We start from the raw sequence: 26,562 nt of genomic DNA, 5'->3' as shown, positions 1-26,562 counted from the left end.
TGAGGCCAGCTTGGGCTACATTGTGAGGCCAGCCTGGGCTAAAAATAGTGAGGCCAGCCTGGGCTACATAGTAAGGCCAGCTTGGGCTACATAGTGAGGCCAGCCTGGGCTACATAGTGAGGCCAGCTTGGGCTACATAGTGAGGCCAGCCTGGGCTAAAAATAGTGAGGCCAGCCTGGGCTACATAGTGAGGCCAGCCTGGGCTACATAGTGAGGCCAGCCTGGGCTACATAGTGAGGCCAGCCTAGTTTATATAGTGAGACCAGCCTGGGCTACATAGTGAGGCCAGCCTGGGCTACATAGTGAGGCCAGCCTGGGCTACATAGTGAGGCCAGCCTGGTCTACATAGTGAGACCAGCCTGGGCTACATAGTGAGGCCAGCCTGGCTATATAGTGAGGCCAGCCTGGCTATATAGTGAGGCCAGCCTGGGCTACATATTGAGGCCAGCCTGGGCTACATAGTGAGGCCAGCCTGGGCTACATAGTGAGGCCAGCCTGGGCTACATAGTGAGACCAACCTGGCTACATAGTAAGGCTAGCCTGGCCTACATAGTGAGTTCAAGGCCAGAAGCTGGTTCAGAATGAATAATACTGTCTCGAAAAAAGAGGGAGGAAAAAAAGAAGAAAGGAAGGAAGAGAATGGAAGGGAAGGAGAGAAAGAAAATAAGGAAGGCTGGTTGTGGTAGCAACCACCAGTAGGATTTGCTGAAGAGGAAAGGACACTTAAATCACCAGAAACTAAGGAAGCTCTCAAAGTCCAATGATTCATGATGTCAAAGGAACAGGATGCAACCAAAAGGGTCCCCAGTGGCCAAAGCTGGGATGGTTTAGTAATAAATACGGAGTGATTAAATTCCAACTCAAAGTATAATAAGCACTCACAGGTCCGTGCTGACAGATAACACAACCATGAGTGAGTAAGCAGGGAGCCGGACCCATCTCCCCAGCAGAGACACCCCACATGCTGTGCGCACACCCTGTAGCCTCTACAGGAGTCGGTCTGGGCCTCGCAGACGGCCCCAGTTCCTGGTGGTCTCAAGTGTGCCTCGGCATGCGTGTGTCACCCCATCTCGGCCACACTCTTCCTTCGTGCATGTTGCTCTCTGTGTCAGCTCATTGGCTTGTCTCCCATCCAAGTACTAACCTGCCTGAGCCTGCTTAGCTTCCCATCAAACCAAATTAGGCTCATGCAGGTGATGCAGGAAAGACAAATGTCTCCCCTGGGTCCAAACCTAGGGACTCGTCGGAGTTGCATTCCGTGTCGATTTCCAAACAAAGACACTCACAGGGATTGGAGGTTATGGTGTGAAAGGGACAGTTCAGCCCATACGTAACATGCCCTGGTGCTCTCTGCTTCACTTCCTCCCACATGAGGCAGGAAGAGGAGAGTCTCTCTTAACGTATGTAAGGGTCTAGGCAGAGTCCCTGACACAGTGAAAGTTCATAACACATGTTAGGTTTGTCTCCTCCCGGGAAGAGATTTTCAATAATTTATTCAAAAGTAATACATATACATTTAACCTCTGTGTGTGTGTCTGTGTCTCAGTATGTGTATGTCTGTGTGTCTGCGTATGTCTATTTGTGTTTTTGTCTGTGTGTGTATGTCTGTGTATGTCTGTGTGTTTGTGTCTATGTGTTCTCTGTGTGTGTGTGTGTGTGTGTGTGTGTGTGTGTGTGTGTGTGTATGTGTGTGGTATTGAGGACAGAACACAGAGTTCCCTCATGGTATTTAGGTAAGTACTCTACCAGCAGGCTAGACCCAGCTCTTGTCTGGTTTTATTGTTGGGTTTTGTTTGTTTGTTTGTTTGTTTCTGTACTGAGGAACAAAACTAGGGTCATGCAAGCCAGGCAAACACTGTGCTGCTGAGCCACGTTCCCAGCCCTTGTTTTGTTGCCATGGTGATAATGGTGCTGGGGACTGGACTCAGAGCCATGCTACACAAGGACGTCCATCTGGGCTACACCCCCAGCTCTCAGAATTGTTATTATCTTTATCATGAATTTGGTGACCCTGTTTAGATAAGGCTAACCCTCCACTGCCCACCAGGCCAACGTCAGCTTCTGCCCTGTGGACCTGTCGTTTCCTGCCAGATGTATAAATGCCTAGATTGTTCTTTTCCCATTTTCAGATTCTCTATATCTGTTCTTTTAAAATACCACATATTTTAGTAGGTTACTGTCAGCACACACATACACAATACACACACACACACACACACACTCCCACAGTGATTCTCTCCTTCTTAGTCGTTTTTCCACAATTCCGGATGCCTTCTGTGAGCAAACTTGAGGGCCTGCCCTGGTCTTCCAGGCTATGAAGTTTCCTTCCATTCCAGAAGGCAGAAGGGGAGGGGTGTGTGTGCTGTGTGTGTTTGTATGTGGTGTGTGTGTGTGTCGTGAGTCCCTCCTCCCACTCCTCGCTGCCCCAATAAGCAGTCATTATATAGTTGATCTCTCCACGAATTCTCTAATTCATATCGTCTCACCTGTGTAGAGGCCGTCGGAACTCGTTTGTCTTTGCCATTGGTCCCATTGAAATCCCTTCCCCAGGCTAGTGCCCTTTGACCTGAGATTGACCAGAATTTTTCTGCACTTCATGTGAATGTACCTCCCCTCCAGCTTTGAAGACTGCCCCCACACACCTGGGGATACAGCAGATTCAGAGCCTCAGTGTTCCTCCAAAAAGCCCAGTCAGGTTCCCTGGGCCCTGCATTGTCCGGTGGCCCTGGCCAATGGCTCATGGGTAACTTGATTCGGGTCAGCTGGTGGAGAATGAGGTAGTGTCTAGCGAAAGTCATGGTGTTTTATGAAGTTCGAAATGTGATCGCGCCTGTTGTCACAGTTTAGCGCCCCTGACAATCCCTCACAGATGAGAAAAGCAGAGCCTCTTTACGTGCCTTTCCCCTGACATCAGGGATGCCCTGGGGTGGGGGCTGTCTGACCCCTGCAGGGCGCTCAAGCGGACATCCTGTGCCAGGTCTGCAGGGCAGAGAGAGGAGGGTGTTCACTCTATTCTCTCCAAGCCTGGCTCTGTGAAGTCAGCCTTGCACTGTAAATGCAAACCGTTGGGTGCTGAGGAAGACTCTCAGTTGGCAGAGCATGCGCAAAGCCCTGGTTCCATCCCTGGTACCACATAAATGAACTGTGTGGTAGCACAGGCCTGTCCTGTGTTCGCAGCACTCGGGTGGTGGAAGCAGGAGGATCAACAGTTCTGGGTCAGCCTTGATCACACAGTGGGCTAGAGGCCAACTTAGGCTGTTTCAGAAGAGTAGTGAAGCTCATCAGAGTGTCAGGATGGGTTTGGACCCTACTTCATGCCGGACGGCTACGAAGCAAAAATCTCAAACTCTGATGTCCCCAAGCACCAAGTAAACACAGTGAGATTAAGCCAAATGGCACCACAGGAGAGACTGCAATGTGGACTTCCAGGCCCCAGGGCACAGCCAAAGTTCAGTTCCAAATGACATGGTACCTGGAACTCAGAAAGAGGTCCCCTTGGTTTATTTACATGTTGGCTATCAAAAATACTTTGGGAGGGTCTGGAGCTATGGCTCAGTGGTTAGTGGCTACTCTCCCACTGGACTCAGATTCCACTCCCAGCACCCACATGGAAGATCACAACACTCTGTAACTCCAGCTCCAGGAGATCTGACACCCTCACACAGACACATATGCAGGCAAAACACAGATGCCCATAAAAAGTAATTAATCAGTTAATTAATTAAATCCAAGTTCCAATTCTTCTTAAAAGAAAAAAGAAGAAAGAGAGCTATCCCAAGCCTTTGGCCACCACACGTATCTACACAGTTGAGTGTGGGAGTGCATGTGTGCACACACACCCATGGATGGACACATACACACACACACTTTGCAACATAGAGTGGGCTATATAGCCATGACGCCAGGCCAGCTTACAAGCTCGTTCCTGGAAGAGCTTACTACCCCAGTCCAGGAGTTGGATGTTGACATACTCCCATGTCCTAGAACAGCTCTCTCCCTAGAACTTTCTGGGCATCCTGTTTTATGGTGCCCTCAGATACATGTGGTTGTTGACACAGAAGGGAAACTGAGTCACAGAGCAGGTGCTCACCGCTTGTGGAGCAGACAGTGACTTGACGAGGTTAATGCCTAGGTGGGACAGACCTCCCTGTGCTGTGAAAGTTGAATAGCACCCACTTGATGGCCAGGGTAACTTTTCCTAGAGTCTTGGGGAGCCTTGGAGTCCCCCCAACAGAACCTTAGTTAATCACCTTTACGTGTGCAAAGCTCACCCAGCTGAGCTGGCCACTCACCTGATAACGCTCCTGTGACCATGGGCTTGTTCATATGGAAGCCAAAGAGAAAGCAGTCATTACCTCAGCCGAGGCCCTAGCCTTTAGTGACAAAACCCAGACCAGCTCCCAAGAATGCCAGCTCCACAGTTCAGCCACCCTCAGCTTAGGAAACGCACTCTTCTTTTTTTCCTTAAGATTTATTTATTTTATGTATGTAAGTACACTGTAGCTGTCTTCAGATGCACCAGAAGAGGGCATCGGATCCCATTATAGATGGCTGTGAGCCACCATGTGGTTGCTGGGAATTGAACTCAGGACCTCTGGAGGAGCAGTCTCTCCAGCCCAGGAAACACAACACCCCTAGGCTGGGATGTGTCCCAGTTGATAGTGCTTGCTTAGGAGGCATGAAGCCCTAGGTCTATCACTAGCGGTGGTGATGTTTACCTGCAATCCAGCACTCAGGAAGTGGAGGCAGGAGGATCTTAGAAGGTCAAAGTCATCTTCCATTACATAGCAAGTTCAAGACTCGTCTGGGCTACATTAGACCCTGTCTCAAAAATAAATAAATAAATAAATAAATAAATAAATAAATAAATAAATAAATACCAGCTCCACTTCAGACTAACTGGCACGTCTTTGTCCTTTTCACATTTCCACAAGGACTGTGACCAAATCCATGTGGATGATGTCTCATCTGATGACAATGGTCAGGATTTAAGGTAAGGATTTGGGGCCGAGGAGTTTCCCTCCCACTTGGGGACCTCCACGCAGGTCCAACTGGACTCCTATCTCTACCATAAAAAAGAATTTCAGGATGAGCCAATGTGGATCTTTTTATTTGTTTTAGTGTGTGCAGATGTGCTTATCTGTGCAAGTGTGTGTAATGCCAGATGTTCCGTGTCTTCCTTTATCACATTTATTTTATTTTTGATACAGACCCTCTCAGTAAACCATGAGTTTACTATTTCAGCTAAATGAACTGGCCAACAGGCATCCTCCTGTCTCTGTCTCTGAAGCACCTCACCCCAGCCCTGAGGTTACATCTCCGTGATCTACATTTTTTATGGATGCTGAGGATCCAAAGTCAGGTGCTTAGGCTTGTGAGGCAGGCCCTTTACCCACTGACAGGTCTCCCCAGCTTCAGATTTCCAGCACAGAGTTTGATAGAAAGAAAGATATTTAGGGAAAGATTAATACTCAAAGGAGAGGCCACTTTATAGTCTTTACCATGAGATAGGTAAATAAGTAGGTAGATAGATGATACATGGATGATGGATGGATGGATGGATGGATGGATGATGGATGGATGGATGGATGGATGGATGGATGATGGATGGATGGATGATGGATGGATGGATGGATAGATGGATGGATGGATGGATGGATGATGGATGGATGGATGGATGGATGGATGATAGATGGATGTATAGATGGATGGATAGATATTGGATAAATAGATGGATGGATGGATGATGGATGGATGGATGGATGATGGATGGATGGATGGATGATGGATGGATGATGGATGGATGGATGATGGATGGTTGGATATAGATGGATGGAGGAATGGATGAATGATGGATAGATAGATAGATAGATGGATAGATGATAAATAATAGGTGACAGGTAGATGACTGATAGATGATAGATAGATAGATAGATAGATAGATAGATAGATAGATAGATAGATAGCTACAGAGAGATAATTAAAAGCTGATTGATTGATTGATTGAATAATAATAGAAAGATAGATAATTGACAGATTAATTGAGGATTGATTAATTGAGGGTTGAAAAGCAAATGGATAGGTGATAGATAGCTGTTAGTTGATAAATAAATGGATAGACAGACGATAGGTAGCTGGTAGATTAGCTGACTGCTAAATGTTATATAGGTGATATGAAAAGTAGATAATAAACGATTGATTGAATATTGATAGAAAGGTTGATGATTGGTTATTGGTAGATAAATAGATGATTAATAGGTAGATAGGTAGATAATAGATGAAGATAGATAGATAGATAGATAGATAGATAGATAGATAGATAGATAGACAGACAGACAGATAAACAGATAGACAGGTGGGTACATGGATGGATGGATGGATAGACAGGTGGGTACATGGATGGATGGATGGATGGATGGATGGATGGATGGATGGATGGGTAGGTATGTAGGTAGATGATCAAAAATGGATAACAGAGATGAAGGATGGTAGATGATAGAGAGATGACTGATAGAGTGATTACAGAAAGACAGATGTCAACATCTGTAAGATCCCGTGGCTGCTTGAGTTGCTTCAGGAGTGTATCTACAAGGTTTAATTAGTCCTCTTCAAGAGTGTTGTAATGAGCACACTTGAGGTGTCTTGTCTGGATGAAGGGAAGAGAGAGGAATGCTGAGGTGTCAGACTCAAGGTTCTGAACATTTTGGCCCCCAGTAAGCACAGCTCATTGGCCCTTGGAATTCCACAGAGAAAAGATGGAAGCTTTCTCAGGCTTGGCTACTGTGTGCAGAAGCAGTAATGGTTCCTCCAAAAGAGCCTAGGAGTTCACTCTGATGCCCAAAGGCAGAAACAAGGCCTCTGTTTGTCCTTTGCATGTACATGGCTCAGGAAACATGCGGTCTTCTTAGGAATCCAATGAGAGATAAAGTTCCCCCACTCCAGACACATACCCTGAGTGTATCCAGGCACCCATGGATACCTCAAAGCCTATTGTGGGCCCAGGGACCTGAGTCCCCTCACACTAATGTCACCCTGTCCTGTCTCTCCAGCACATACAACTTCTCCACTGATGGTTTCCACAGCACGGCACCAGGAGCCAGCTTGTGCCTGGGTACAGGTGTTCATGGCGGTGTGGACTGGATGAGGAAACTGGCCTTCCGCTACCGCCGTGTGAAGGAGATGTACAACACCTACCGCAACAACGTGGGTGGTGAGTGACAGAGGAGAGGGTGGGGAGAACAAAGGAGTCTAGGTCAGGTGCTTCTGGGCCCTGCTGTGGCCAGGCACTGCTTTGGAAGGTTCTGGAAGATGTATGAATACAAGAATATAAGTGGGCTGTTTGGTTTGGTGTGTGTGTGTGTGTGTGTGTGTGTACACGTACATTCAGGCACATATGTAGGTGTGCATCAGGAAGCTGATGTTCAGTATCTTCCTCAATCATTCTGCCTTGTTTTTTGAGACAGGGTCTCTCACTGACCCCGGACTTGCTGTTAGGCTGGACTAGCTGGCCAGCAAGGCCCAGGGACCCTCTTGTCTCAGCCTCTCCATCACTGGTCATGGGCTGGTGCTTTTTACATGATGCTGGGGATGCAGACGTGGGTCCTCATACTTCCATAGTGAGCACATTAGCTACCAAACCATCTCCCTACTCCTAGCTTGGGGTTTGAGGCACAGCCTCTCTATGTAGCCAGACCAGCCTTAAACTCACAGCAGTCCTTCTGCTTTGGCCTCCCAGATGTCGTGGTTACAAATGTTGCCGGGTGTGGTGGCGCACGCCTTTAATCCCAGCACTCGGGAGGCAGAGGCAGGCGGATTTCTGAGTTCGAGGCCAGCCTGGTCTACAAAGTGAGTTCCAGGACAGCCAGGGCTATACAGAGAAACCCTGTCTCAAAAAACAACCAAACAAACAACAGCAACAAAACAAATATCTGCCAACCACTCTGGGCTGCCTTGATGTCACCCAGTGAATGACACATCTTGTCCCAGAATGCTGGGTCCCCATGGAGTCCTCTTAACACTATCAAAACCACTCTGGTGGCAGACTACATTTGTTTCTAAAAGAATACAGATTCCTGGCCCCACCACCACCACCCATCAAGGCTACTGTGCTCAGGGAAGGCCATGGTCCCTCCAAACCATGCTGGGTGTGCAGTTTGAGGACCGAGGGCTGTCTCTAGAGCAGCTACCTGAAGCTAATTACAAATGCATGACCTGGGCTGACACAGGGCAGCACTGCCTCAACACCAAGCATGGACCTGTCACCTTATCACCCAGATGGCCCTGTGACCCCACAAGTCCCTCCTAGCCCTGTCTCGTTAGAGTAGACAGCCTGGAGGTTAAGGAGGCATCAAATGTGTGATCACATTGTTGTTATAGTTGTCTTGTTTTGTTTTGAGATAGGGTTTCTCTAACCACCCTCACTGTACTAGAACTTACTCCTTAGACCAGACTGGCCTCGAACTCACAGAAATCTGTCTGCCTCTGCCTCCCAAGCACTGAAATCAAAGGTGTGCACCACTATGCCTGGCTCATGAGCTCATAGCTTTAAAGCCTTGCACAAAGCCCTGGAAAGAAGAGGTCTGCATGTTGGGAAAAGATACCCTGGAGGGACTTGACCCTAGACATTGGGTAGAGGACTTAGCTGGGTAAAAGATGACAAAGGTATGAAGTGAACAGTTCAGGGTCTGCAATGGAGCATGCAAAGGTCCTGAGGCAAGCACACACCTAGTGCTTCAGGGGGACAAAGACAAGCCCTGAGGCCAGGATAGAAAGTCAGTCGACCCAATGGAGGAGCTAGAGAAAGCACCCAAGGAACTAAAGGGAACTGCAACCCTATAGGTGGAACAACAATATGAACTAACCAGTACCCCGGAGCTCTTGTCTCTAGCTGCATATGTATCGAAAGATGGCCTAGTTGGCCATCACTGGAAAGAGAGGCCCATTGGACTTGCAAACTTTATATGCCCCAGTACAGGGAAGCGCCAGGGCCAAAAAGGGGGAGTGGGTGGGTAGGGGATTGGGGGGGAGGGTATGGGGGACTTTTGGGATAGCATTGGAAATGTAATTGAGGAAAATACGTAATAAAAAAATTTATAAATAAATAAATAAAGCGATTCCAGTTAATATCCAAAAAAAAAAAAAAAAAAAGCACGCGCTCTGTGCAGAGCAAGAGCCCAGCAAAGTTGGCCAGTAGTATCTTCTGCTCTGTCTCCGTGTCCATCTTAATGGTTTAAACCTCAGTACGATTCCAAGCACATAGAAGAAAATCTTGAAATAATGGATAGATGGATGGGTGGGTGGGTAGATTGATGGATAAGTGGATAGGTTGATCGATGGATAAATGAATGGGTCGGTGGGGTTTGATGGATGATAGATGGATGGATGTGTAGATGGATAGATAGATGGATGAATGGATGGAGGGATGGATGAGTGGGTTGTGGATGGATGGATGTGTGGCTGGCTAGACAGATGGACGGTCGGACGGACGTGTGTGTGTGTGTGTGTGTGTGTGTGTGTGTGTGTGTGTGTGTGGATGGCTATGTAGACAGGTGGGTGGATGAGTAAATGAATCAGCCAGTGGATGTTCTGAAGGCAGAGTGGCTAAACTAAGCTGCCGTTGAGTGCTCTGATCTGAGCTCCCTAATTCCCCTTGGCTCTTCCTAACACGAGGATGTCCTCTTTATTGCCTTTCCTACAGGCTTGATAGGTGCTCCCAAAAGAGAGACGTGGCTGCAGCTGCGCGCCGAGCTGGAGGCCCTGACTGACCTCTGGCTCACCCACTCCCTGAAAGCCCTCAATCTCATCAACTCTCGGCAAGTGCCCCCACCCCCCACCCCCCTCAGCCGGGCACAGTAGTGACATCTCCATTCTCACCCTTGGCAGGGCTCTCGCTTGCTTCCCCGCGCTCTGGCTGGAGCTTAACTCTTCAAGGCCCAGAGGGCACAGTGGGCACCTGCTCTCCTTCAAGGCCCAGAGGGCACAGTGGGCACCAGCTCTCCTTCAAGGCCCAGAGGGCACAGTGGGCACCTGCTCTGAGAGCTGAGATGCTCTCCCCAGTAGCCTTCCAGGTTCAGAGCTCTCAAAAGATTAGGACTGCCCTGTGCTGTCTTGTGGAACCCAGTCCTCACCAGAGCAGTCTCACACGTCTTCTGTATCACATGGCCTGGAACCTTGTAGCTTACGAGCTTGCCACTCTTACAATACGTTCTTGCTTCTAAGTAAGGAAAGAAACTGGGCATAGTGGGCACACCTTTAACCCCAGCACTCAGGAGTCAGAGGCAGGAAGATCTCTATGAGCTGCCTTGGCATAGCAAGTTCTAGACCAGCCAAAGTGTCACAATAACATATAAATATAAATGAACAGATAAGGAAGGAGTCACCCCACTTCACACCAAGGTGGGGCAGCCTTGGGCCAGAAGCAGCTACAGTGTCCCTGGACATCACTCCCCCGCCCCGAAGGTAGCCCAGCCATCCCACACATCACCCCCAGATCCTGCCCTAACCCACCCATGACACCAGGACTGTCCTAATAGTACCTTTGGGACTGACACAAAGTTACCTTTGTCCCCAGACCCAACTGTGTCAATGTGTTGGTCACCACCACGCAATTGATCCCTGCATTGGCCAAGGTCCTGCTGTACGGTCTGGGCTCCGTGTTTCCCATTGAGAATATCTACAGTGCGACCAAGACAGGTAGGCTGGGCAGGAGTTGGGCATGGAAGGGACTCTCGCCCAGACCACAAACGACCCTCGCAGCCCTCCAAAGAATGTGATTGGACTTGAAGTACAGGAGGCACCAGCCCTGACTACTCTTAGCGCCTTGCTGAGTTCCTTGAGAATCCCAAGGAGTGATGGCTTTCTTTTTCTCATGGGGAGGCTCACTTTTTATTCTTACACGCCAAATGTGCCAGAATAAAAGCAAACCTAGGTCTGGGGAGACGGCTTGGTGGGTAGAGCACTAAATGTACACCATGAGACCTGAGCTGATGCCCAGTACCCACCTTACAAAGCTAGGCATGGCTGGGTATGGTAGTGTGTGAATAATCCCAGCACTCAGGAGCAGAGGCAAGTGGATCTCTATGAGTTCAAGGCCAGCCTGGTCTACAGAGCAAGTTCCAGGACAGCTATAGTGGTGTAGGGCAGTTACATAGTGAGAGCCTGTCTCAAAAAAGAAAGAAAAAAAAAGTGAGGCATGACTGTACATGTTTGTAACCCCCACACTGAGCAGGCACACACAGCAAGCCTAGATGAACTACAGAACTTGGGTTCAATGAGAGACCCTGTCTCAAACAACAGAGAGACATTTAGGAAGGCCTCTGACATTGACCTCTGACCTCTACAGCACCTGCGTGGGCATGTGAACCTGTGCACACTCACACGAACAGACATGTGTACACCCCACACACACTCACAAATTCTAGTTAGTTGAGATGGCTTTAGCCTTAGTTATTTTTAAATCTCATTCTTTTATTTTGTGCGTGTGAGTGTGATGTATGCATGTGACATATGTTCACATATGTGTGCATGGACATGCACATGCCTGCACAGGCAGAGGCCTGGGGATATAGGGGGCCACCTTTTTCACTCTCCCTCTTCCTCCATTTTGAATCAGAGTGTCTCCCAAACTTGGGCCTTGAACTTATTTGTTTCTTGTTTATTTAGGCTGCTCTGGCAGCAAGCAAGCCCTAGCTATCCTGCCTGTCTGCAGTGGATTCCTGCGTGTATGCATGCATGCATGTGTATGTGTATGTGTGTGCACGTGTGTGTGCACATGTGTGTATATGTGTGTGCACATGTGTGTGTGCACGTGTGTGTGCATATGTGTGTGTGCGTGTATGTGTACAGGGACCCTTCCAGTTTGTTACGTAGATGCTGGGATCTGAACTCGGGTCCTCATACTTACCCAACAAGCATTCTTACCAGCTAAGTCATTTTTCCTTCCTAAATTTCTTACTGGGGCAAAATAAGAAAATAATTATTTTCTGTGGTTCTGGAAATTGAACCCAGGGCTTCGATCACTCTAGACAAACATTCTGTCCCTGGGCTACACCCCAGTCCTGTTTTTACTTCTTATTTTGAGATCAAGTCTCACTAAGTTGGCTCTGCTGGCCTTGAGCCCCCTTATACCCCAGGCAGGCTTTAAACTTGGGTTTCAAATCCTGCCTCAGCCTCTCAAGTAGCTGGAATGGCAGGGCTGCACCACCACACTTGGCCATAGTTTAAAAAAAGGGCCTGGGTTTGCAATACTGTGGAGCAAGTCTGTGGAGCAAGACTGAGTCCTCTGTTAGAGTGAGATACCAAGGCCCAAATAGCAGCACCGTAGATAGACAGAGGCCTACTTTCTGCCCTGCTTAGCCTCTTTCTGGGGACAAGCTGCTCAAATTATCTGGGTGGTTGGAGTTGGCCACTTCCTATATAACTAATGACAGTGCTGAGCTCGCTGGGGGGGGGGGGGGGGCGGTAGATGAAAGGGTGGCAGTGGCTGCCCTGGATCTCCTTCCCTGGACAACTGCCACCCACACTGTCCCACCACTTGCGGGCTCTCCCAGCCATAGTCTCCTTCCTTCCTCCCATCTCCACGCAGGCAAGGAGAGCTGCTTCGAAAGAATCATGCAGAGGTTTGGCCGCAAAGCTGTCTACATTGTGATAGGTGACGGGGTGGAGGAAGAGCAAGGAGCCAAAAAGGTAACGGGACCTCTCTGTGCAGCGTGCCTACTGCTCTCCCCCCACCCGCTCCCCCCGCCCCCCGCCTCCCACCCCCAAGCCTTGTGCCTTGTCTCAGGCTCTGCTCTCCAAGGCTGCTCCCATTTGCAGATCCCTAAGCATCCTGAGTAATTTCCTCTCACAAATCCTCCTTGTGGCCCTGGCCACTGCCCCTGGCAGCCTGGCCGGGTTCCAGACCCCTGGGAGACTGTGGACCAGCAGGACCCGTGCACATGCATGTGCAGGGCATTTTATGTCATGCTCGGAGGCGGAGGCGGCAGGTTCCAAGAACTCTTCCCTGCTAATAAAGGCAGCATTAGGCTAATGAAAAGACAATCCCACAGCTGCGGTCTCGGCCTCCAGCAGAGCTCAGGGACCTCTTGGAAAAGAACCAGCTGCCCGGACCCTGGATCTGGCCCTGTCAACAGCACCCCAGAGAGTGCCCACCCCCACCCCAAGGCCAGACCAGCTCCTAGTTAATGTTATGAAGCTTAATTCAGGAATCTGCGTTTTCCCTTTGCTGCCATTTAACAAGTCCCCAAAAGATGCAAATGTGTTTAGGGTCTCAGAGGGAAAGCTCAGAGGAGGCCAGGCACCCAGGAGGCTGCCCACAGTTAGTCCTCTCCCTAACAAAATTACTTCAGGCCTGGCCCACCCACCTCACGTAGGTGCTCTGGTCTGTGGCTGGCAGCTGCCACAGTCTCCCTCCACTTCCCTCATTTCATGGCATGAGGTGCTCCAGCCAGCATGAGGGTTATGCTAGCTGAGCATCTACTTTATGCCATCCACCATTCTAGACACAAGATCCTTTCCTCACCACTCAGCCTGGGGACCACAACATGCCTGACCTGACAGGGAGTGGCAAAGCTCTGTGTGTGTGTGTGTGTGTGTGTGTGTGTGTGTGTGTGTGTAGCAGAGAGTGGAAAACAGGGGTTGGCGAGGCAAGCCAGGAGCGGGGCGAATGTGTTCTGACAGGAAATGAGCTGAGAGTATCTATAAAGGCGCTGCCACGGAGCTGTCCAGACATCAGAAGGGCTGCAGGAGTTATTCTTTTCGAAGTGTATATTTCTAACTTTTAATGCACCACACAGGGGGACTGGAGAGATGGCTCAGTGATGAAGAGCATTGACTGCTCTTCCAGAGGTCAAGAGTTCGATTCCCAGCAACCACATGGTGGCTCACAACCATCTGTAATGAGATCTGATGGCCTCTTCTGGCGTGTCTGAGGACAGCTACAGTGTATTTATATGCTGTACATAAAATAAATAAATAATTTTCTCCCTCTTTTCTTTAAAAAAAAAGGGGGGGGCATCAGGGGTAGAGAAAGATGGAGCCCAGTCTAGATGAGCTCTGGGTTCAATGAGAGACTGTCTCAGAGAGAGAGAGAGAGAGAGCCAGAGAGAGAGCCAGCCAGCCACAGCCAGCAGATGCCTTCACTGGCCCAGGGATGCCCTTCCTGGGATATCCTCCCTTGCAGCCAGCAGCACAGCAGGAAACCTTCATTCACCTTTCAAGGGCTGAAAAACCCACACCATTCTCCTGCCTCCACCCCTGACACCCACCTACTGCCACCTAAACAGAGGCTGCCTCGCTCTGCTTCCTGTGTGATGTTTTACTAACACCTGCTGGAGGATTTTGCCTTGCTCTCTGGGGTTGCTGGGTGCACAGGGGCCTGCCAAAATGGTTGGGGACGCTCTAGTCTGGCTGGGCACCTTGTCTGAGCATGTGTAACCGTCTGCTTTTTGTCTTTAGCACAACATGCCTTTCTGGAGGATATCCTGTCACGCTGACCTGGAGGCTCTGAGGCATGCCCTGGAACTGGAGTATCTATAGCAGTGCGGGTCACAGCCACCGCCTGCCACCCACCAGCCAGGCCCCTGTCATCTCATACCATGAGGGCCCTAGACACCAGAAACTAGCTAGGGGCCCTATACCTAGGGGACATGTTCCACGGCCATTTCAGAAGTGTCCTCTTCCCTTGGGGACGGAGAGTCGGACTCTGATATGAAACCCAGAGACCCAAACAAGGGCGCCCCAGCTCGTCTTGTTCTCCTTTTTAATTTATGGACTGCACCCGTTACTCCCATTACCCACGGGTCCCTGTACTGTGGTTTCTCGGCTGTTGGTCTGGTTTCGGGTGGTGAGTACCCAGTTTGTGTTTCAGGGACAATCATTCTCTGGGCGTTGGCAAGGGAGGTGGTGTGGGGCTGTGGGGAAGCCCGATGTCATGTGGACAGTGTGCGTGCCTTATGCCGCCATCTTGTGTTGTAGGAGGGGGGGACTCTGGGAAGGCTAGGGTACTCGGCCATGATGGATAAAGGCATTCAATAAAAACCACGTTTACATTTTACTTCAGAAGAGTGTGGTGACCTTTGCCCGTTGTTTAGGTGTCCATGTGTTAGCTTTTTAAGTTGCAAAAATAATAAAAATCCATTTTGAACTTGTACTGGCTTCAGTGAAGTGGGGAGGGGTGTCGCTGGCAGCACTCGGTACCTGCATCTTTTGGGCCAAACCTGAGCCATGTTCTCTCTGGAAAGCTGGATTTAGAGATGTTGTCATTTAAAGCAAAACAAAACACACGGCTCTTACCTCAAAGGACATACAGGTGGTTTGTTCTACAGCCAAGTACAAGTAGCCATGAGCCGGGAGAATATGTTAGGTTACCCCGAATTCCACTCTCCTGCCTAGTGACGGATTCATGAAGACTCATCACAACAGATCAAAGACAGTCATAAGTTCGGACGTTTTTTTAAAAGGCATTGGCAGGAGTATCAGGTGGGTGGGTTACAGTAGAGTTAGGCGACCTCTGCCACCGGCCTCAGATGCTTAGCTTAGCCTTCCGGTTGGTGAAAGCCAATGATTTGTTAAGTCAATATATTACAAGAGGTTTCAACTGTTGATCACAAAGATGTTAGGTCAGACTCAACGGGGTAAGCAAGAGGTGGCTATTTAGGAAGCTAAAGATAGCCCCAAATGAATGGTGATTAGGCTCTGGACCTGCAATGTTCCAACCCCTTCATGAGCGCTCAAGTCTGGCAGTCGATAGTCTGTGGGTCAATCGATGTCTGTGAGAAAGCAGTATCATATGATGACTTCTTTCCAGGAACTCGAGCCCACGGGCTGGGCTTGCTCATGAACAGACCGCTGAGCAGCTTGTCCCCAGGAAAGCCACCAGCCAGGACGAGCTCCTGCTAAACAAACTAGGAAAAAACAGTGAGCTGGCTTGTGCTCTCCAGTGGTGCCAGGGACTTACTTAGCTTTGAGGACGATAGGAAATAGGTTTAAGGAGCCAGTATAAGGGGGCAGGACAGACATCAGAGAGGTGCTAAAAGCTCCGTGAACTCGTCCCTGCGCAGGACCATGCCCATCTGACTGACGCTAAGCGAAGACACACTGAAGGAGACAGGTGTAATGAGAACCTCAAAGCTAGAAGATCAGGCACCAGAACACTGTCAGCAAGTGCGGGAGACACTTCTGATTAGATTGCACATTGCATTACAGAATATTTCAATAGTCAAAGGAAGGCATGCACAACAGTGGTCCTGTAAGATGTGTGACATACATACATAACACTATGACATATGTGATCACATATGGTAATATGTCATAGCTTCAGCTATCAACTTGACATAGCCTGAGTCGCCTGGGAAGCGCCCCACTGGAAGAACTGACCAGATTAGAACGGTCTGTGGACATGTCAGAAGGTGTTTTCTTACTTGCCAATTGATGTTGGAGGAGCCAGCTGGTGGTGGGCCTGGCCTTTGTAAGAAAGGTGGCTGGGCAGGCCATGCAGAGTAAGCCAGGAAACCAAGTTCCTCTGTGGTCTTCATCTCAGTTCTTGCATCCAGGTTCCCGCCTTGACTTCCTTCAGGGATGGACTGTGACCCAGAAGTGTAAGCCATATACCTCCCTTCCCTCTCTAAGTTACCTTTAGCCAGCATTTTCACACAGCGTTTTCACACAGCAGCTGAGAGCAAACTAGGACACTTTCGCAGCCGCGTGATGGGAATCACCTAAGGGTACACTCACACTTCTCAGACATCATCCCTAGTCCCCTCTCAGACGTAGTGGAGCTGGAGATGGTCGGGTGGGTGGTCAGATGAGTGGTGGCCATTGGATAAGCGTATGAATGGATGGCTAGGTGGGTGGGTCAGGACTGAGTACATATTCCAGTGAATGGATCCGTGAGCAATTGGAAGGTGGATAGATGGACGGACACCTCTGCTGGGTGATAAGCCAGGTGGCTGGATAGGTCATGGGTGCGTGGATCCTTGAAGAGTGCTTGTATGGTGATACAGATGGGTGGACAACAGTTAGGATGAGAGGTTAGAAATGTGGATAGAAGAAGGTAGAGAATGAGAAGTTAGTAAGCGCCTCTGGAAGGAGGAGTGGTCACTTTTCTCGGTGCTGGAACAAAATGCACAAAAACACAAACAACCTAAGGAAGGGAAGGTGTGTTCATGCTCATGGGTAGAAGGTACATTGTGTGGAGGAAGGCATAGCAGCAAGGGCACTGGGCACTGGTCACATGGCATCCACAGTCAGGAAGCAGAGACATGAACATTGGTGCCTGGCACACTGTCTCCTTTCTCTGCAATGTGGAATCCCATCCCTCCCATGGGTTAGTACTGTTAGAATTAGTATGCTAATTCTTCTGTCTCAGTTACAGTTTCCAGTGCAGTTATAAAACACCATGACCTTTTTTAAAATGTACATTGCTGTTTTGCCTGCAATTATGTCTGTATGAGGGTGTCGGATCCCCTGGAAAAGGAGTTACACTCAGTTGTGAGCTGCGCCATGTGGGTGCTGGGAATTGAACTCGGGTCCTCTGGAAGAGCAGCCGGTGCTCTTAACCACTGAGCCACCTCTCCAGCCCCAACACAAACTTCTAAAAGTAACCTGGGGAGGGAAGGATTTATTTCAGAGCAGGAACTCAAGGCAGGAACCTGCAAGCAGGAACTGACGCAGAGGCCATGGAGGAGTGCTGCTTACTGGCTTGCTCCTCATGGCTTTCTCTGCCTGCTTTCCTATCGCACCCAGGAGCACCAGTTCAGGGATGGCCCCACCCACAGTGAGCTCACCCCTTCCACATCAATCAAGAAAACGCACCATAGTCTTGCCCACAGCTCAACCTCTGGGGCCATTTTCTCAACTGAGGTTCCCTCTTTCTAAATAACTCTAGCTTGTATCACACTGACAAAAAACTAACCAGGATGTCTTCCCACCTCAGCTAACCTAACCTAGAAAGTTCCCCACTGACATGCCCAGACGTGTGTTTCCATGGTGACTCTGAATCCTATCAAGTTGATAACATTAACCATCCGAGAGGAAACTGAGAGGGATGACTGATGGCTGATAGGTGGATGAGAGCAAAGTGATGGTGGATGGGTGTACAGACATAAAGGTGTACAGATGCTGGGTGTACAGATGTAAGGATATACAGACATAAGCGTATACAGCTGCTGGGTGTACAGATGTGAGAGTATACAGATGGCTATACAGATATAAGTGTATACAGATATAAGGGTATACAGATGCTGGGTATACAGATATAAGTGTATACAGATGCAGGGTATACAGATGTAAGGGTACACAGATGCCAGGTATACAGATGTGAGGGTATACAGATGTGAGAGTACACAGGTGAGTATACAGACATAAGTGTATACAGATGCTGAGTATACAGATGTGAGGATATACAGATGCTGGCATTACAGATGTAAAGTGGCTTATGGGCCAGACAGGTAATAGAAGCAGAGAGTAAGAAATGCACAGGCAGCAATGTGGAGCGGAGTGTGGTGGTCAGATGGACGGACAGACAGTGCAGGTGTAACTCCTAATGTCTTATTATCTGGTCCATTTCTCAACCCTCCACTAGCCTGGATTCCCCCAGGATGAGTGGAAGGATCTGATTGGCTGAACTGGCTTCCAGTGGGAGTGGACACAGACCAGAGCCAAGCCACACTAGGAATCTACATCATGCATACTCAAGGGCTCCTGTGTTCCAAGGGTGTCACACTCTTCTACACACACACACACACACACACACTGACCTAGTCTCATGCTTTTCTGCCACCACCACACCTACATGGAGAGAACTTCTGTTTAGAGAAGAGCAAGCGGGGCTGGAGAGATGGCACAGTGGTTGTTCTTCCTAGAGGACCTGGGTTCAATTCCCAGCACCCACAGGGCAGCTCACACCTGTCTGTGACTCCAGTTCCAAGGCTGACACCCTCATACAGGTAGGCAAAACACCAATGAACATAAAATAAAAAATACATCATAGATAAAGAGTTGCAGCTGGCCTCAATCTCAGAAATCCACCTGCCTCTGTCTCCTTAGTGCCAGAATTAAAAGTGTGCCACCAGACCCAGTTTAATTTTTTTTTTTTTTAATTTTGAAATAGGACCTTACTATGTAGCCCAGACTGGCCTTGACCTTGAACTCTTGGCAACCCTCCTGCCTCAGTCTCCAAAGTGTTGGGATCACAAACATGTGCCATCATATCTGGCTGAAGAAATTGTAGCTTTTAATATAAGTCATGGCTCTGATTTTTCAGAGCCAGAGGCCACTGTCCTTGGACCAGTCTGGGGAGATAGGCTAAGAGGAAGCACTGGGGATCCCATGCTGCTCTGGGTGACCCAGAACAAAGGGGTCTGTGGACTGGTGGCTCAGATAGAAGGATGGAGGCCAGAGAAAGTGTTCTAAGGAGGGACGAGAGAGCATAAAAATGTCCAAGGGGTGGGACAAAGAAACCTTGAGGGAGTGCCGGGGACCAAGGCTAATGTGAGAGGGACACGTGGAGCGCAGTTGACCTTGGGTTGGGGATTTTATTTTAAATCTCTTGAAAAGACCTGGGAGGCTATAGGCAGGACACCATGTGGTCTGACTTACGCTTTCCCCACATCCTGGTTTGCAGGGGATAATGGCTGGCTTGGTCCCATTGCCTGGTCATGGGGCTCCTTCCTGGATTTCAGATTTTGTTATTAGGTTTTTCATTTTATGAGCAACATAAATTTTATGGCACAGATCTCAGCTCTCACCATCATGGCGTGTTTCCATGATTCCACTGGGGTGGTTACGTCACACAGATCAAAACAGAACGGAGTCCAGAAGGCCCGTCTGCTCCTGGCACCTCCTACCGTTTACCTCCGCTGCACTGGTGTCTGTCTCGGGGCCTGGTCCAGAACATGGGCTCATATAGAAGGACCCCTTGGTGCCTGGCTTCCCTCCTGTGGAATGTTCACAGGTGTCTTGGACCCGAAGTATATCCTGACTGACATGCAGACTTGACCTAAGAGTTGTGGATCTGCTGGGTGTCGTGACATGTGCCCATATCCTGGGAGGCAGGGGCAGGATCATGAGTTCAAGACTAACCAGGTCTACTTAGAAAGGCCTTGTTTGGGAGCTGGTGAGAGGCTCAGTGGTTAAGAGCGCCGACTGCTCTTCCGAAGGTCTTGAGTTCAAATCCCAGCAACCACATGGTGGCTCACAACCATCAGTAATGAAATCTGGCGCCCTCTTCTGGAGTGTCTGAAGACGGCTACAGTGTACTTACATATAATAAATAAATAAATACATCTTTTAAAAAAAAAAGACCTTGTTTAAAAAGATTAGAAAGATGACCATTCAATAGATTTATATCTATTTTGTTGATTGATGACTAATAGGTGATAAATGTTAGACTAATTGATGAGTAATAGATGAGAGATAGGTGGTAAATTTACAGGCTGATTGATGGCCTGTAGATAATAGGTCAATAGATAAATTTCTAGAATGGAAATAGATTTCTTTCTAGAATAAATCATTAGCCCAGTTTCCCTGAGGCTGTAGCCTGTTCATTCGGTCAGCACCAGTGTTGCCATGCTCAGTAGAGACCACTAGGTGGCAGTGTGAACACAGCTGTACAAGCCATAGGACCAGATGCCAGCAAGAGAATGAAAATCCCTTTGACAGAATTCTGCAGAGCAGAGCAGAGAGCACACATGCCCTCAGGCCCAAGAGTTAACAGAGCACACCTTTGTCAGTGACCTACTCTTGGACGCCATGTCTATGAGACACAATAGATGAACTGACAGTTCAGCTCAGCCTTAAGCGTGGACACTCACGCTCTCCACAATAAAATTATTACCGAAGCTTAGATTGTTTGTGGAAGTGTTCTTGTTTATTTTTTATTTTGGAGGGTTGTTTTGTTTTTTGTTCCTTGAGACAGAGACAGTAGCCCAATCTGGCATCCCTGCTAGGTAGCAAAGGCTGGCCTCGTGTGTTCCTGATCCTTCTGCCTTTGCCTTTCAAGGGTTAGGATGACAGGTTTGCGCAGGGTGGGCTACCAGGCATAAGCACACGGCGACATGTATTTATATATGCAGAAGCTCATTTCTCGGATTGTGATAAGTCAGCTGTGGTCAAACTGATTTTTAAACATTAACATTGTCTCGGGGATAGTGGCACATGCCTGTCACTCCAACACCTGGGGGACCAAGGCAATGTGTGTGTTTGAGGCCAGACTAATCAACAAAGTGAGTCCCTGTCTCAACATTGGGAAAAAAAATAAAGCTAAAATTCAACCTTATGTCTGTGGCTGGAAATGGACACTAAGTCTCTTAGCTATTGTACTCTGTGTGAATGGAGGAGGAGGAAGAGGAGGAGAGAGAGAGACAGAGAGAGAGAGAGAGAGAGAGAGAGAGAGAGAGAGAGAGAGAGAGAGAGAAAGAGAAAGAGAAAGAGAAAGAGAAAGAGAAAGAGAAAGAGAAAGAGAAAGAGAGAGAATGAACAGTGGCTTGTGAACAGCTGTTCAGCCTGAGTTCAGGGCCCAGCGTGGGAGTCTGGGCTAGACTCTCACTTGCCAGCTGTGAGGCCAAGAACTGGCCAAGGAACCCAAACCTCAGTTTCCCTCTTGTATATTTTAAGTTCTTTAATTTTATTTTCCAAGGGCTGTTCAAAATCAACGGGCTGTGACATTAATTCAACAGTAAGCTGGCAGCGCCGTTTAGAAGATTGGCAGACCTGGTCAGAAGGCACAAGGGACTCCTCGCTAGAGGCTTCACTAGAGGCGATCCTTATCCAGCTTCTTTCCTGTCTTGGGTCTGCTTCCTGGATAACAAAGTGACCACCGGCTCAGATTCCTGCTACCACCCTTCACCACCCTATGGACTGCATCCCTTCCCAAACCTTGAACAAAATGAGCCCTTCTCCCTTACATTGTTTCTTGTCAGGAATTGAGTCACAGGAAGACGTGGCATTGTGACACATCCGTTACTTATGTTCCCTGAGTGCTGCTCACAGGCACACGTGTGAGTGTGTTCTCTGGCCATTCTTCCCCCATCTTTTCTTCAGCCTCTGTATGATGCTTAGGCTCATTTGAGTCCTTGGGCTCAAGCAATCCTCCTGGCTCAGTCTCCTACCCGAGTAGTCATACATGCAGGCACGCACCACCACGCCTGGCTGCTACATGTGTTTTTATCACAGAGGGCAGCTTAGCAGTTTAAACTCTACCACTCCTGTAATCGTATTATTGCCTCTGAGAAATGTGGTCTCCCATCGCCCCATTTTATAGCTGAGGTAATTGAGGCTTGAGATGTTATGTTTCACACATTTGGAACCAAAGCTGGCCCCACCCAACATCCACCAAGTCAGCCTCAAGCTGTCGCCCCTCTCCAGATGGAAGTGGTCAAGAACTCAAACCTGTGACTAGCATACAGCTGGTGCTTAATGAATGCGACAAGTGGGTTTGTAATTGCAGCTCTCCCCGAGCTGTGTCAGGTGCCCAGTAGGCTCGGGGCTGAGGTACCCTGGGGCTTTTGGGTAGTGCACAGCCGCGAGCACTGGTTCACAGAACGCATAAATTCCATTAGTGTACACTTTCCCCACAAATTTTGACCCCAACTATAGCTGGGTGCCAGCCTGGTCTACAAACACCAACTACCCACAGCAGCATGGCACACCCACTAGGGCAGGGTTCACACCAATCACCTTCATGCTCAACAGCACCCTCTTCTTTTGCCTTCCTAGATGCTTGGTCCTGCCTTGGGGTTTTACCCTTCCACTTGGAGGGTCTTCCTATCAGCATCTTGGCTCTCATAACTCACCACTCACCATGGTCACCCCTGGAGCAGCTCTGGAAAGTCGTGCTGGTCAAACCCGCCTCAGAGGGCTGATGTCATCCCAAAGGGGCGGTGTGGTGTCCAGGCCTTTATTGATTTTCTTTCTAGGTGCCCTTAATACTCAGTCAACATTAAGAATTGTTGCCTGAGGGACCAGCAAGATGGCTCACTGGGAAAAGGTGCTTGTTGTTAAGCTTGGTAACTTGGGTTCAATCCCTGAGATCCACATGGTAAGGAGAGTTCCACAAAGTTGTCCTATCACCTCCACAGACAGACAGACAGACATAGACACTATACACACATACATTAAGTTTCTTAAAAGAGATGCTTTTTAAAAATCCAGGTTATCGCCTTTAATCCCAGCACTCAGGAGGCAGAGGCAGGCGGATTTCTGAGTTCGAGGCCAGCCTGGTCTACAAAGTGAGTTCCAGGACAGCCAGAGCTATATAGAGAAACCCTGTCTCAAAAAACCAAAAAAAAAAAAAAAAAAAAAAAAATCCAGGTTATTTTCTTGCCTCCTGGCTTGGGAGGTGGGGTCAGATGTCAGATCCCCAGAATGACTGTCCCCAGCCCCGCACTCCTCTCTGCCCTACTAACCTTCAACAACTGGAACCACCTAGAACATGATATATGCAGTAGTCTCCAACAAGGATGCTATTTCTATGTGTACATATACCAGCCACATTTGGGTCATGACTGTGTGACCCATGTGTGACTTAACAAACTGCAGCTCTAGAATGAACACTTCGGCACCTTCAGTTTTACTGTCCCCAGTGGTCTCCCTGAGCCTATGGGCTGCAGTTCTACACATGGCCACTAGGTGGCGAGGGAGGCACTGGATTGCATTAACTGTTTTGGCTAGCCAGTTTCTGCCTCAGATCCCTTGCCTTCCCCTGCTAAGCGGAAGGAGAGGGTTGTGGGGGGTTCTGTGAGTTCAGATTTGTAGTTTGGCATCTGAAAACACTCAACTCAGGACTTGGGGTATATGTAGCTCCATAACAGGTAGCTAGTGTGAGGCCCTCGGTCTGAAGTTATCGCAAACACCCTCTGCCTAGCACAAAGTCACAAGAAGCCTGCAGCTGTGCCCTGACCTGTGGCGTCCCCACCTTCCTGCCATACACACTGACTCTCCCGGGTTGACTCCAATGAAACCAGAGCACGTACCAGGATGCTTGGAGATGATCTGCCTGCCACACGGGGGTGCGGGGGTGGGGAGAGACTGTGAGGACTGCCCACCTGATACAACATGCTTCCCCAGTATAAAGGAATGACATTCTGGCTCTGTAATCAAAATGCTAATTAAAACCAAGGTCGCTGGGAAGTATGTCCAGTGTCTCATTTGTGTATACAAAGGGAGAGAGAAGTCTGCTCTGAGTAAATGCTGGACACCGAAGGGGTAATGGTAAAGGAGGGTGGCTCCAAGGGCCTTTACACTGCCCCTTTCAAAGGAGTTGTGTGACTGCGTTTGGCAGTTGAATAAATGATAAAAATCAAATGTTGTATAGTTTGTCCACTCATTTATTTGAGACAGGGTCCCATGTAGCTCAGGCTGGTCGCTACCTCATTACCTCGCCAAGGGTGATTTTGAAATTGTGATTCTCCGGCCTCTGCCTCCCAAGTGTGTGTGCTACCTACCTTGCCTGGTTTTTTTTTGTTTTTGTTTTTTTTTTAAAGATTTATTTATTTATTATATGTAAGTACACTGTAGCTGTCTTCAGACACTCCAGAAGAGGGCGCCAGATCTTGTTACGGATGGTTGTGAGCCACCATGTGGTTGCTGGGATTTGAACTCTGGACCTTCGGAAGAGCAGTCGGGTGCTCTTACCCACTGAGCCATCTCACCAGCCCCCTTGCCTGGTTTTGTGAAAGGCTGGGGATCAAACTCTGGGCCTAGTACAGGCCAGGTAAGCACTCTTCAAACTGAGTCATATTCCCAGGTTAAAATTCACAGTTTTTAAAAAACCCTCCATTTTCCCTACCCGTGAGTGGATAACTCAGTTCTTCAAGTCTCTGCCTTTGTGGAGAGCTTGGGGGATGGGGGCTCAGGACAGGACGGCCTAGGGGTGGCTTTCTGAGGGCAGCCCCTTAGTAACCCCTTTAACTCCTGGGGACACAGAAGGGGACAGATCAATCCTTCCCATCACAACTAACACCCAACTGGGACCCACGTCTCAGCATTTGCCCACATGGGTACCACCTCTGCAGGCCTGAGCCCCAGGCCAGAGATATGGGCATCTCTACCCAGAAGGCCACGGGAAACTTCAGCCTTTGAAGATGAACTTTCTGACCTAGAGCCAAAGACCGATGTACCAATCACTTCAGGTGGCATTAGCACAGGTGAAGCGCTCATGAAGCCTGGCCTCAGAAGACTGCAGCTACCATGGGCAGTAAGAAAGTCCCAGTCCAGCCCACGCCCCTGGAAGGTGCCCGGGACCTCAGGGGGACCTGTCTCTTGTGGCCATTCAAACCTGACACAGCCACACCCTGACCCACGGGAGATTGGCATGACCAAACCCTTTTGCCAAAACGGTTTAGTTTTTTTTTTTAAAAAGGTTAAGAATCTGAAAAACTTGGGATGTCAAAGGGGAGAACCCAAAAGATCATAACCGCGAGAGGACGCTGTTCAGCCATGAAGAAACGCCATCATCAAAAAAGATATTTAAGTTTAATACAAATTTTATACAAAGAAAATGTGAAAAAATACTCCCATATGCTAAAAGCAGTTACGCTTCCCAAATAAGGCCAGCTAGGCTAGATTGTTTTTTTTGTTTGTTTGTTTGTTTGTTTTGTTTTGTTTTGACGACCGCAATTCACAAATTTTCTCTCTCTCCTGTTTTCTTCTAGCGTTTCTTCCTTTCTTCTCTAGTAGGGGTAAACTGCCTGGACAACGCGCAGCTTGGCATTCTCTTATCAACAATGAAGAGAAAGTAAACGGAGACTAAAATGTACAACGGAATGTACTGGAATGATATACAGTTAATTTCTTTTTTCTGATATACACACATCACCTTTTGCTTCGATCGATGCTCGCTTTACACAACATACAAAATGGAACTACAGCAGACGTAGCGTTAACGGACAGCATGTCGGGTCCTGGCTTTCTCTCACACTGCCTGTTTCATGCTTACATAAAAACGTAGAACTCCAGCAGATAAATAATACATACATGCTCCATCCCCGGGCTGGCGTGGGCTCGCATGGCCTCGCCGTGCACCTTTGCCTTTTGAGTCCTTGCTTCTGAGAAGCACGTCTTCACAAATCCATGTGGGTGCTTATGGGAAAAAACTTGGCAGAGAGAAGGGGTCTCCTCGCACGCACAGATGCCGGCTGGCTGCGTTCGTTCCTGACACCCCTGCACGAACGCCCGGTGCTGGCTGCATTCGCAATGCCACGGGGATTGCTCCTGTGGACCTTCTGTAAACAGGAGGCTGCTTTGCCCCTTCGGGAGCCATAGCTGGAAACACACACCACACACACACTTCTCTCTGTGTCCTTCAAGCCCAGCAAGCATGTGTTTCCTAACATCGTCTTGTAGGGTCTGTGAGGGGCGGATGGCTTGGTGTGGCGGGTCTAGGGCAGCACAGCCTGAGAGCCCCAAGCCTGGTGTGCTGCAGCAACAGTGGCTCCCTCCCTTGGGTATCCAAGGACAAGGGCCTACATGAGAATAGCAATCCCTGGGCCTAGCCCTGACACCCCAGTGAGGCCAGCGGGCTCACTAACCAGCCCCTGGATTATCAAAACATTCTTTTAATTGTAG

General features: G+C 48.8%; 1 protein-coding gene across 2 annotated transcripts in view; it reads left to right on the top strand.

Annotated features, from left to right (window-relative positions):
• Eya2 (EYA transcriptional coactivator and phosphatase 2) overlaps positions 1 to 15,128 on the top strand; it is a 170,564-nt gene extending 155,436 nt beyond the window's left edge. Inside the window, exons 11-16 of one of the 2 annotated variants that reach the window (XM_085832304.1) lie at positions 4,935 to 4,993; positions 7,050 to 7,210; positions 9,698 to 9,812; positions 10,571 to 10,692; positions 12,584 to 12,684; positions 14,455 to 15,128. In XM_085832304.1, coding sequence (XP_085688430.1) covers positions 4,935 to 4,993; positions 7,050 to 7,210; positions 9,698 to 9,812; positions 10,571 to 10,692; positions 12,584 to 12,684; positions 14,455 to 14,535 — 639 coding nt within the window. In that variant the 3' untranslated portion in view covers positions 14,536 to 15,128. The remainder of the gene's footprint in view (positions 1 to 4,934; positions 4,994 to 7,049; positions 7,211 to 9,697; positions 9,813 to 10,570; positions 10,693 to 12,583; positions 12,685 to 14,454) is intronic. The other variant, XM_021149209.3, reaches the window with a different exon arrangement.
• The last annotated feature ends 11,434 nt before the right edge of the window (positions 15,129 to 26,562 follow it).

This window comes from Mus caroli, unplaced genomic scaffold (assembly GCF_978045245.1).
Source record: "Mus caroli unplaced genomic scaffold, Mus_caroli_1 scaffold_2, whole genome shotgun sequence".
NCBI lineage: Eukaryota > Metazoa > Chordata > Mammalia > Rodentia > Muridae > Mus > Mus caroli.
This window is presented reverse-complemented; position numbering and strand designations above follow the sequence as displayed.